Source organism: Periplaneta americana, chromosome 3, assembly GCF_040183065.1.
Source record: "Periplaneta americana isolate PAMFEO1 chromosome 3, P.americana_PAMFEO1_priV1, whole genome shotgun sequence".
NCBI lineage: Eukaryota > Metazoa > Arthropoda > Insecta > Blattodea > Blattidae > Periplaneta > Periplaneta americana.
The window spans coordinates 68,597,347-68,611,276 of NC_091119.1; the positions used below are offsets into that span (position 1 = coordinate 68,597,347).

At 35.5% G+C, this 13,930-nt stretch overlaps 1 protein-coding gene across 5 annotated transcripts in view; it reads right to left on the minus strand.

Moving 5' to 3' along the window:
• Positions 1–274: 274 nt before the first annotated feature.
• Positions 275–13,930, minus strand: part of LOC138696140 (restin homolog) — a 921,493-nt gene continuing 907,837 nt past the window's right edge. For all 5 annotated transcript variants that reach the window (XM_069820696.1, XM_069820698.1, XM_069820695.1 and 2 more), the window contains 3 exons: positions 13,074–13,220; positions 8,215–8,270; positions 275–4,122 (listed from right to left, as the gene is read on the minus strand). In XM_069820696.1, the coding sequence (XP_069676797.1) occupies positions 2,257–4,122; positions 8,215–8,270; positions 13,074–13,220 (2,069 nt within the window). In that variant the 3' untranslated portion in view covers positions 275–2,256. The remainder of the gene's footprint in view (positions 4,123–8,214; positions 8,271–13,073; positions 13,221–13,930) is intronic.

The window sequence follows — 13,930 nt, forward strand, 5'->3', positions numbered from 1 at the left end:
ATAAAGAATCACATTTTACTGAAATTGTTATATCTCATGTGCACTGCATCGTTTCTGATAACTTCTTGTGGATACTAACAGGCAGACACATTCTCAAGATGCTGAAAATGTATATTTCCATGAAAATATTGACAAATTTTATGCTTTACTTTCGTTTTACACTTCGCATAATAAGAGAGAAAAGGAAAAAAAAAATAAATAAGAGTATTTTGCAAGAAAGGCTGTCTTAAGGATCATTCAGGATTTTAGTTCGTGTAAATGAATAACAAAGATATTATGGAGCTTAAGAATGGATTATATTTGCAATCTGTACTTGTCTGTATTTACAAACAATCTAATTACGGACAACCTTCAAAGGGACTGGGGAGGGAATTCATTCTCATTGGCTCTAGAGACTCTTCTAAGCTTTATCTATAGTTAAGAGGGATGTCCAAGATTCAATATTTATTTCTACAGCTAAAATCAATAGATGTAATAGACTTTATGAACAACAAATAATACTACACTTAAACATACATGGAAATGAAAGCTTCAACAAAATCAACAACAGGAAAAGAAACCTTTAAATAAATATGACAGAACCACATTCAAGAATACAAAACACAGCAAGTAAAGAATTCTTAAGACATGTTGCATTATTAACACCCGAAAGTTCGAAACATCATGACTAGTGGAACCTACCTAAACCAATAGCTGCTGATGTCATCAGTTGATGTTAATCAAATGTACACTATCCAACATGTGACCACTTGCTCTTTAACTAAGAAACACTGCAATTGTGTCAAAACTAATAAGTTACATACATATACATAGTAAAAATCAGTTTTCTCTACTTATATCTTATAAAATTTATTCATTATAGCCATTTGTTTGAGTATATTCAAGTATTACAGCACAGCAGTGCCGATTTCTGTACATTTAAATCAACATCAATCACACATTTATACACTACAGAATGCAAATGTTGTTTTTTTAAGTTCAAAAAACTCACTCTAAAAGGCAAGGCTGCTGCCTATCTATTACCCACCTGTTGTACAAGATGGGAATTAGCCACTTCGAGCACAAATGTGATTGGTGTAAAGTGAGGACTATCCAAAAAAATGTATTGACAGCAAAATTATCAATCATATGTTAAAGTTGTTTTCTGTTGTTATTGACCGTGCAGTCAAAATACTGAATGTAACAAGAAAGTTAGCTTTACTTCTTATGTGTATATATTATTACAAGAACCACAATCACTTTTACAGACTGTAAGAACTCTAGTTTCAAACTGCTGGTCTACAACAGTAGAATGCGCTTCAAAGCCACCAGTCATATGATTACTTGTTTCCCGAAACTCATTGTTACCACTCATATTAAACAATGCAAATATATTTCATATTAAATAGACTTTCTTTTTTGATCCACAATAATGTGTATTATGTTGCACAATGCAGACTACATATGCAATATCTCTCTGTAAGACAACAGATTTTTTTTCTGCCTCATTTCTACATTCGATTTTGTTTCAACCAGTGAACATAGCTGCCAACAACACAATACTGATAATTCAGATACATCTGTATAATTAGCACATGCACGTACCTAGAACAGATAAATATCTATTTCTTAATAGTTACATTATATGAATAAAAATTCATCCACTGTGGGCTTTTAAATATCTTGGCACACAGGTAATGCTTCCTTGCACACATTGAAGATATAATCCAAAATGCAAAGCATTACGTTTTTTTAAAATTTCAGTTATAAAACGCCTCGAATATTAAATTGTACAGAGTATATAAATTTAAAAAAAAATTAAATGAAACCATATGCAAGGTCAAATCGAATAACAGAATTTGGGGTTATGTGACAGGAAGCAAACTGATAATTCTAATTAAAGTGTAATACTGTATACTGTTCCTAGAATCTAAAATATGCCTGAGATATAATCGGAACATGGGACATAAATGTTCCATAATTTATGTTTTCTCTCGCTGATAATCATTTATGCGTCATATTCCAATTGTGTGCCAAGCTAGTTCCAAAATGTTGTATGGAGAGCACTTATAAAGATGCTCTATTATTAAGATTTCAGAACATTTTTGTTTTCATTGGTATTGGTACTTAAAACAGGGGGATAAACCATTAAAAATATTTATCCTTCTATTAAAAACAATTTTACAGTGCTTACTTTCCCAAAAACTTTAAGTTTCTTTGAATGGTACTCTATACTCCTAATCAGCGTAAAAATATTAAATTAAGCATGTATTTATTTTAATATGAAGAGGTTTCTTCATCCTCTGAACAACTGCGTTCATCAGAGGAAGAATTTATTTCGTATTCATTGTCATTATCGTCATCAGAAGTCTCTTCAGATATCATTGCTTCACCAGCAGATTCTTTGGGCATAGGAGGAAGTGGCTGTGCAGCCAGAAGTGAAAGATCGCCACTAGTGCTGCCAGGAAGGGGAGGCAGAGGAAGGACTTCTGTATCTCCCAGATCCAAAGAATCTGATGTTGCAGCAGCATCTGTAAGATTTCCAGACATTTTCTTCCTACTTCTGCAACAAGAGTGGTCATGATCCTTCTGCCCTCCATCTGAACTAGCACTCGAACCGGGAGATTTAGTTTGCGAGTCTTCTTCGTTTGAACATTCCGATGTGCTTCTTTTCATAGAAATATTGCTCACGCCACTTAGATTTCGAATGCTTGGGCTGCAGCCATCGATAACGTCTTCGTGATTATCATTGACGTAAACTTCATCTCCACTACGCTTCAAAGAAGTTTTGTTGCTATTCATGAGAACCACCATGGCATCATCACATTCGAGATTTCCCACGGCCCTACAATCATTCTTCAATGGAGTAGAAGTCGGTGGATTCCACGAATCATAGTCCAGCACCATATCATCCACGGAATCAGTGGACACTGAGCGAGATCGGGATCGCAATGAAGAGCTCAACGGTGTATTTCTTGACTGGTTTACAGTCGCAGGCCTCGCTATGGCTGTGGCTGAAGATGACAAAGAAAGAGAGGACGCCTTGCAGCGTTGGCGTTTTGGTGGAGGCAGTGTTCTGGCATGCGCTGGTGATGGCACTGAAGATGGAGGTGGTGTGTTTCCCCGAAAACTCCCAGCACGGCGAACCAGCCTTGACAAAAGAGCCTCTGGACTTTCATCAATTTCCACAACCCATGAAACAGAATCGCTTTTCTCCACCACTCCTTTAACTTTCGGTGATGCAGGTGGCGAAATTTCAAGATCTTCACCTAGGTTAGAGCGGCCTACACCAGTAGGATTTGAAGAAAGATCTGTGCCACTTGAATTATGTAATCTTCCAGCCGATAACGGCCTTGAATGCGTACGTGTGGAAAAGAGTTGATTCCCGCCAGAAGAAGGATCTGCATCATTCAGAGATTGTACAGAGCCATGTGTACTTTTCCTACCATTGGTAGCCGGTGTATGCAGAGAACTGGTCATGGAGGAGTTCATGGAAGCTCCACTCAGAGCTGCCAGCACGTTCACAACCTCCAGATTCTGTTTCAGCTTCCACTGCAGCTCCTCATTGTGTAGTGATAGCCTCTTATTCTGTTTCGACTCTTGGTGGAAAGATTCCATGAGCAGGCGGTTATCTTGTGACAACTGTCTCTCAAGGTTAGTCTTCATCTGCAGCTGCACCTGCAGGTCTTCTACTTTGGCTTCCAAAGCTGCAACTCGCTGTAAGGCAATTGGCAGTTCTTCAGCTTCTCTAATCAGAATAGCATTTTGTTTGCGCAGCTCCTGAAGTTCTTCATGCCTCAGATCGAGGACTGTGCGAAGAGACTCCACTTCATCCTGAAGTTCCTTGCAGCGTCCTGCAGTGGCTTGCAACTTCGTGTCCTTGTCCTTCTGCATGCTGTCCATCAGCTTCCGCGACTGGTCTTTGAGTCCAGAGCATTCCTCTTCAACACTGGTAAGCCTGCGCCTCAGCTCGTCTTCTCGTTGGGATGCATCGCTCTGAAGGCGGTCTACAACTGCTGTGTGTTCACGTTGCAACTTTTCTACATGTGCTTCTCTGTCTGCTATCACATCTTTCAGTTTTTCGGCATTCTGCTCGTCTGTGCGCGACAGTTCTGCTTCGTAACGTCCTTTCATTTCTTCCAGCTGTTGGACATACAACAATACCAATTAAAATGTCAGCCTATGCGTAAATAAAAATGCTGTAAAGTAATCAATGAGCTAATTAAAAGAATCAGAGTTAGGAGTTAGAAAACGTTCTAAGAATTCTAAGGCGGATATATCAATAAGATCCTAGATCCTTAATGAAAACCCATGAAGAGGTGAATAAAAAAGCAAGCCCAAAAATATTGGCTTGAACAGAACATGAGAGGAATGAGTGTGAGAAGATGGACTGAGGCTAATAACGGGGAAAATGAGCTGGGATTGTTTGGGAGGTCAGGTTCTTTAAGGGCTTTAGACTCAAGTAGTGAAATATATGAATTTAATTAATAGCAAAAATAACAATTGGAACAAAACATGTTATATGCTATGTTATTAAAATTATCGAAGGATTTAGACCTAGTTGTACAATTGAAGAATAAGCTTAGAATAGCTATTCTCGAATAGCCTAACTATAGGTATAGGCTGACCAGACATGCCAGATTTCCGGAGACAGTCCCCAACTTTGAGTTATTGTCCCCGGGGAGCAAATGTCCCTGTTTTTGTCCCCTGGAAATTAATCTTGTCCCCAGAAGCTTTGATTTTCTTTCATTAACATTTTACTGGAACTGCTGCGATTCATGCACATTTCTGAACGATTCTCAGTATCGGACAGAAGAACCAGCGAGTATGAGATATTCTGCACTCTTTGAGAAGAATATAGCATCTTTGTCTTTGGTCATCTTAGCATTTGCATTGCGCGGAAGAGTTAGAACTGCCGCAGTGTTCATTTTTAGTAGTTAAAAAAATAAGAAATTTTATGACAAACCAAGAGGAGTAAAGTGATATGATGTTTTTTTAACATTAAAAAAAATCCATTCCATTTCAAAATCTTCTCAAAATAGTGTCATTAATCATGTGTCTTCCAGTCAGTAATTCATCAGTTGAAAGACTTTTCTCCACAATGAACTCAATCTGGACTGATGAAAAGTCAAGAATGAAGGTTGAAACAATGAAGCTTTTCTATACATCTTGATTACACAACTATTAACACTGTATCACTTCGGAATATGTATGATAAGAACTTTGTGTTAAATTTTAACGTACCTTGTTAACATGTTTCGATCTATTTTCGGTCATCTTCGGAACTGCATAAGAAAACGGATACAACCCCAACATAATAGACAACATAATACGTAAGACAAAACAAAACCACAAAAAAACAGAATACAACACAAACACAAGAACACAAAAAATACATCACACTAATATACGAAAACAAAAACACACATAAAATTGCAACCTCATTCAAGAAATTAAACTACAACATCGCATTCAGAACAAATGACACTCTACAAAAACATCTCAACACACAAACAACACAAACAAACAAATACAACCACACAGGCGTATACAAACTCAAATGTAACGCCTGCAACAACTTCCACATAGGACAGACAGGAAGATCATTTCAAACACGTTACAAAGAACACATCACAGCCATAACAAAATTATAAAACACCTCCACATATGCAGAACACATCACAAATGCCAACCACACCTACAGAGAATCAACACAGACATGGAAATACTGCACATCCAACCAAAAAGCCAGAAACTCAACACACTAGAACAATATGAAATATACAGACACACGAAAACACACCCCAACGATATTCTCAACACACAACTCAATTTCAAAACACATACACTCTTTGACACTACACTACGAACGCACCCACACAGGAAACAAGAGGCGCCAAGACCAACAACGACCAGTTCCGAAGATGACCGAAAATAGATCGAAACATGTTAACAAGGTACGTTAAAATTTAACACAAAGTTCTTATCATACATATTCCAAAGCTTTTTTACCAGTGAAAACAAACTTTCATTTCTCATGTGAAGAATTCAGTGTGTGAAGCTGTATGGGAATGAACAGATCCTTAAAAAGATACATTCTTCAGACAAGTACTTGTAAAATGTGTGTGTTAGAGTTCAATATGTACAATATTATGTGAAAGACTTCCATGCATACGTCAATAATGAAATTGAATTCTTAGTAGCTATAATTATGTTTAAGAGTTATGTGTGTTTAATTAAAAAAGGTTAAGATACTCTACAAATTTAGTGTGCAAAGTTCTATCATTGTATCTACTGTTACATGTATTTTCTGCAACATTTCAACAGAGAGCAACTAGATAAGCATTTGTGGTTTTTACATCTTGAATCTTAATACTTAAATATAAATGATTGGTTGATTGGCAAACTTACTCGTGTTAAATTACATAAGCAACTGTGGCTTACAGCTGGTGCTTCTTCACACCATCCTCAGAGCCTACTAGATCTTGGCGTCATCTCAAACTCAGCAGTGAAGTTAAGTGTCAAAAGTAGTGTATGGAACATTCAAGACGAATTCCAACATGCTTAAAACGGTGTCCTTTTCCAATCTGAATGTTGCCAGTAGTTCTTCATCGTCATACTCATTTGTAGCTCAGGTCTATGTCTTACTTTCTTTTGTGTCCGCATTCTCAGAAATATATTACACGGTAGTAATTCATTACTACCAGAAAGATTCATGTCTAATGCTGCTGCCATTTTATATTTTATTCTCTAGATAACAATTTCTCAGGGACTGAAAGCATCGAACAGCTTATTCCGAATACATATTCCGAATATTGCGTTATTCCAAGTTCGTACAACACATTTCTAGCATAACCAGGGAATTAATTTTAACAGGATTTTATTCTATGTTCATACAACTGGGCCTTAAACGTGTAAAAAATTCTGAGATTTCGTGTTAACCAAGGATGCTCTTTATCACCTACCCTGTTCAACATCTACTTGGAGGATTTAGTAAAGAACTGTTTTTAGAACAAGGGAGGAGTGATAGTAGTAGGAAGAAGAATAAATTCCATAAGATTTGCTGATGATATGGAGTTATTAGCAGAAAAGGAAATGATACTAAAGGATATACTACTGAAGCTAAATGACAGCTGTGAGTAGTAGGCCTATGGGATGAAGATAAATGCATAAATACATGGTCATAGGAAGAAAAATAAAGAAGGTACCGGTAAGCTTGCGAATTCGAAATGAAGCAGTGGATCAAGTGGACAGCTTCAGATAGTTGGGGTGTACTATAAGCAGTAACATGAGCTGCTGTCAGGAAGTCAAAATTAGAATAACAATGGCCCAATGGCCAAGGAAGTTTTTAATAGAAAAAGGAGGATCTTCTGCGGACCTCTGGAAAAAGAACTAAGGAAGGAACTAGTGAAGTGCGGCACTGTAAAGGGCAGAAACATGGACATTACGACGAAGTGAAGAAGCGAATAGAAGTACTTGAAATGTGGATATGAAGAAGAATGGAACGTGTGAAATGGACAGATAGAATAAGAAATGAAGCTGTGTTGGAAAGAGTGGATGAAGAAATAATGATGCCGAAACTGATCAGGAAGAGGAAAAAGAATTGGTTGTGTCACTGGCTGAAAAGAAACTGCCTACTGAAGAATGCACTGGAAGGAATGGAGAATAGGAGAAGAGTTTGGGGCAGATGATAGAAGGCATTAAGATACATGGATCATATGAGCAGACAAAGAGGAAGGCAGAAAATAGGAAAGATTGGAGAATGTTGGGTTTGCAGTGAAAAACCTGCCCTTGGGCAGAACATGGAATGAAATGAAGGAATGTTTACTTCACTCGTATGTTATCTGGGGGCGAACATGCCATTCTCCAGAAAATCGTACTGAAGCATGGACAAATATTATTATTATCCAATTCCAATATCTAATCATTCCAGAAGATCAGGTGTTGCAGTATGTAGATTTGTTACTGCCTTGCAAATCATTTTGAAAATTTATAATGTCTACAAATTGTGCCTTGAATATTAAGACATACTGAATATATCAATAACAAATCTGTATCACTTAATGAGAGTATCGCAAAGAAATATTAGAATACAAAATGCCAATTCACTTAAGTTGTTACATACTAGGACTTGGGCACAAACAAACATATCAACCAGCCATTTCCTGTTCTTGTCAGATATGCAACAAATATAAATTTTGAGATATTAAAATAAATTATCCAGTTATTACATACCTGTTCCTGCAACCTCTTCTCAAAATCTGATAATTGGGCTTCATGTCGGGCTACCACTGTAACAAAATAAAGTCTAATTAAACTATCAGCAACTTTAAATATTTGAGAGTTCTATACTAAACATGGAAAAATTGCTCTTGTAATCAATAAAGTTACCGCATATTTTTAATCTATGATTAGTTAAACAGTTCATTTATTTCTGTCGTGTGTTTCAAGAATAGTAAATCAACGACTTCATTGAATGTACGAGAAACACAAAAGAACTAAACATGAATGAGCACATTGTCCTTCCACTATAGTACTTGTGAAGTCCTTGAAATTAATTCACAGACACTTATCATCACAATCTATACATTTCACATTATTCTTTGTGTTCGAATAGTCACATCGAAATATTTTACTTTATTTACTTTTCCTTAAATTTGTATCCCTTCACTCTTTTCCAAGTTCCTAATTTAATTACTTCTTTTATTTACATATTTCATTACCCCATTATCTAGTTCCCTTAATAGCTTCTCCATACCTTCTCTCATTTCACACATAATCACATTCAATGTCACATGTTCAGTCCTTTTAGCACTGATCATTTCTACTATATCTCTCTTTTTATTGCTATTGTTATTCCTCTGTCCCATATTTCTGATTTTCTTCCCCTCACCATTTCTTCTGCTGCTTCCATTCCCCTTTCCTGTACTTTCTTTTCGCTTTTACTTTGCTCAAATTACGTGTCAAATTCCTCATTTTGCTCTTCCCATCACTAAATGCAGTGGTGATATTCGGCCAGTTCGCACTGGTTCAGACGAACCGGTTGTTAAATTATTCTAGGTAATATTTGCAATTACCATGGACAGTGGCATAACTTTTTATAACTGGGCCCCCCCAGCAAAAATGATAATCTGGGCCCCTTTCCTTACTGCTCATCATCATCATCATCATCATCATCCTTCATGAATTAGGCCTCTGTAGACCTGTTTCGGCCCCATCTAGCAGTCTTCTTAAAGGTCTTCCTGGTCGACGATGTCCTCTAGGTTTATACTGCATCATAATTTTTGGGATTCTTGAATTTTCCCTTCTTCTTACATGATCTAGCCAATTGAATTTGTATCTGCTGATTTTTTCTTCTACTGACTCTACTTCTAATTGTTCTAAAATTTCTTCATTCCTTTTTCGGTCTAAAAGAGTATATCCTGCTGTCCTCCTCAAAAATTTCATTTCCGTTGCTTTGATTCTGTTCACGTCTTTTTTCTTTAATGACCAAATCTCGCTTCCGTATAAAAGGGTGGGTAATGCTAGTGTATTATATACTTTTATTCTTGTAGATTTTTGTACTAATTTAGCTTTTAATGCATTGTTTATTATTCCTAGAATTTGTGTAAATTTGGTAATTTTCTTGTTCACATCTTTTTCATTTTGATAAGATATTTCACAACCCAGATAATTGAAATTTTGCACTTGTTCGAGGCATTGGTTATTGTGTATTATCTTACTTCTGACTGGGTCTTGTCCTAAAAATGCCATTACTTTTGATTTTTGTGCTGAAATTTCCATCCCAAAATCTTTTAATATTTTATTTAATGTACACAATCCTCTTTGTAAATTATCCTCTGAATTGGAAATTATGACTTGATCATCGGCATAGAGTAAGGTATTTAATGTTAGAGCACTGGTTATTTTGATTCATGATGTGTAGATTTGGTTCCATTTTAAAATAATTTCATTTATATAAATATTAAATAAAGTTGGTGATAGTGGACAACCTTGTCGAACTCCATTATTAACTAATTTTCTTTCGGATATACAGTTATTTATTTTGACACTTATTTTGCTGTCTGTGTAGATTTCTATTATATTTTGCAATAGCAAATTTGGAATATTTTTTTCTTGTAATATGTCGAATAAAAGGTCTCTTCGGACTTTATCAAAAGCTTTCACAAAATCAATAAAAGCTATATGGGTTTCTAAATTAAATTCTCTTCTTTTTTCTAACAATAGTTTCATACTAAATAATGGATCTACACATGATCTTCCTTTTCTAAAGCCATTTTGACACTCCAGAAGGAAAGTTTCAGCATGTTTTTTTTTAATTTTTCATTTAAAATTCTACTAAATATCTTATAACATGTGTTGCGGATACTAATCCCTCTATAGTTTTCAACATTCTGTTTATCTCCTGTTTTATATATGGGAATAATTACACTATTTTTCCATTCTTCCGGTAAAGTGGCAGTCAGATATATTCTGTTTAGAAATCTTAGTAATCTTTCTTGAAATAGATCTCCTGCATATTTATACAATTCTGAATTTAGGTTATCTTCTCCAGATGATTTTCTATTTTTCGTCTTCTTTAATGCTTCTTGTAGTTCTTCTTTGGTAATGCATTGTTCATGTGGGTTTTTTGTGTCCCAGAATTTTGAATCAAAAGTAGGTTTGTTCCATATGTTTTTGTAAAAGTCTAGGAATGGTTCTATTTTGGGGCAAGGGTTTATCTTGGCGGATTCCTTTATGTCTCTGTTCATGTATTTTAAAATTTTATATGTATTGGGTTTCATTTTATAAATGTCAGTTTCTAAAAAAGATATAAACTCTTTCCATGATTGCCTGTGTCGTTTTCTAATTTCTCTGTTAGCTATCGCCCTTTTATGTTTATAATCTATTTCATCATTAACGGATTTTGTTTGAAGGTATTTTCGATAAGCTATATTTTTATTTTTTATGATCTCCTTAATTTCATCATCCCATGATCTTAATTTTTTCTTTTGTGTGAAAGCCTTATATTTTCCGATGCTCTCCGTGGCTGCCTGTGATATTTGAGTTTTAATATTTTCCCATTCTTTGTGAATGTCTTCATCTTCAGGTATTTCTAACATTTTTTGTTCAAGTCTTTTTTTATAAAGCCAGCGTACACTGTCGTCACTGCTATTTGTTTATATTTTCATAATTTTATTTTTTTACATAAAATTTGAATAAAACAATTTAGCATAGCAAAATACTCCATTTTTAAACAAAATTAGGTGAACAGAACTGAAAAAAATTTTAATGCTTAGTTCAACAAGCACTTTTCTCTTATGGCCTTTTGAGAAGCAAATGACTCAATCAAATCATGTAGATCAAGTCTTCGGGCCTTTTGACATTCAATATTTAATACACTGAGAGCACTAAGTCTTTCTTGAGTCATGGTACTGAAACACTGGTAGTTTGTGTTTGAATGCTTGGTCGAAATACTGGGTCTATTTTAGTGAATTTCGAAACATATTTTTCAAGCTTTTTTCCTTTTGCGTTTTTCTGCACCACTTAAATGTTGATAATTACTTTTGTGCGAGATCGTGCGTATTTGCTTGGTTTCCGAACAAAACCAATCTGCGGTAAGTCTAAAATTCCACATTCAGTATTCCCAACCTAACACACATAACAATTTCCCTCTTCTTACCGCTTAAGTGACATATTAATTTTACTGCTTTAGGCTTCTAACATATTATTTTTAGAGACGTTCAATATAGTAATAATTATAAATTGGAAACTTACAACTGCAATTTCACCTAAATTGCACTGTTAATTATTGTTTTTAAATATTTGCAAAAATTAAGTAAACTCTACAACTCCACTAAAGTTACTGCATTCGTGATGCAAGTAACATTAAGGAAGCCGTGAAAAAATCAACAAGATTCCAGATGCCGATGTTATTACTGCAATATGTTATATAAATAATATTGTTAAAATATTAAAATGAAAAATAAATCCTTACATAACCTTACCGTTTGTTTTAAGTTCGCATTTATGGACTTGGGGGGAAAAAAAAAGACAGACGTATATCACGGCGTGCGAGTAGAGTAAACACAGAAAACATTTTAAAGCAACTATGTTGAAGATAGATATTTTTGTTTTGCAAATTTGCCGTCATTGAACAGAAGCCAAGATGGAGATTTCATTGCAACTAATTAGAAATTCCTCTTTCAGGTATGTAATAAACGATCTTCGCACAAAATAATGTACGATACACGAGCGGTATGTTTTCTTTCAATTCTCGGAAATTAAAAAAGTTCAACTATCATACGTTTCGCTTTTTCAAACTTTTCCTCGAACATGAAAACTTCAACATATCGCTCTTGTAACGCATATTACTATTAAAAGGTTTCATTGTCACAAAACACGAGAAAAATTATGAATTAAATCTAGTAACAAGCAGACGTGTTGCTGATTTCCATATGCCAGAGAGTAAAAAGAGTGGCTATGCGTTACGGAAAATACATAATGTGGGCCCTGAACTGTAATTCGAATTCATTTCCAAATATGTCAGTAACCGCCGAACATTTTCGGCCCCCCCCCCGGCCTCGGGGCCTACCCGCAAAATAGGATCTGCGGGGATGTAAGTTACGCCACTGACCATGGATATATACCGTATATGTTTAACATACGTACAGTATGTAGCTTACACATGAGAGAACTGGTTGTTAAACTTTTTTAATATCACCACTGAATAAATGTCACTACATTTGCCTTTCCTATGCTGCTCCTCAGTAGTGATAGCTGTCTTAATTTCCCGTTCAATTTGTTGCTTTCTCGTGTCACACTCATGATTTTGCCCTCTGCTAATGAATCAACCATTATCGATAGGTACCAGTGCATGAATTCTGGTGACAAAACACATTACTGAGGTAAAATTCCTGTTCCGGTCAACACTTTCTTATGAAATATAAACGAGGTTCATCTATCGTAACAAATTCATGTAGGCTAGCGCTAGTAATTTATCAGTGTTTTATAAAATAAGAAACAAAGATTATAGTGACCTATCTGAGTTACTCACAAATCCATAAAACCAACATTTATGAGTGAATATTATTAGGTGCAAAGTGCAAACTTACATTCTGCTATTTCGCGACTGTGCTTTGTGTCCCGAGCAGTCAGTTCACAATGGTGCGCACTCTTAACCTCCTCAAGCTTGTGGTGATGAGACAGTTTCTCTTCATTCAAATTGTCTTCCACACGCCGGTAGCTTACTTGAGCTTCCTCTGAAACAGTTATTTCTTGGTTAGTTTCACAGTTTAAGAGGACATGTAACAATGAGATCTTTACTAATAAATGCAGAGGTGTAGTCGTAAACAAAATAGTAAGTATTATCGCCGCGCTCTCATGGTTAACATTCGGCAGGTCTTTGAGCGGCCTCGTGCATAACAATCGGCAGGTCTTTGAAATTTAATTGCATTATTATTCTTATGTCGCCGCTCCAATCACTCGCCTCAATTTCAATATTGCAACCAAGAAGCTGCTTCCATTATTAAATGACACTTACTTGTCTAATCCACGTGGACTAAAACCGAGGCTGCAATGTCTTGTGTTGAGGACGAACATTAAGGTATGTGATTAAACATTATTATTAAGAGTTAAGAATGTTAACGTACTCGTATATGAAATAATAATAATAATAATAATAATAATAATAATAATAATAATAATAATAATAGCCATTTAACAATATAACAAACTAGTGCTTATCGAGGAAGTAGACGTGACAAAGTCACGCTTATAGTGAAACCTACAGAGCAACAATCGGTCGGCAAAATTATGTTTTAAAACACAACGCACGTTATTGTATGATGCCGACATGTTAACCATGAGAGCGCGGCGATAATACCAGGGCAGTCAACTTTCGAAGACAGATTGGAATCTCATAAGTGATGTCAATAAGGAATCACTCGTGAGATAACTAAGCCAGGAGATT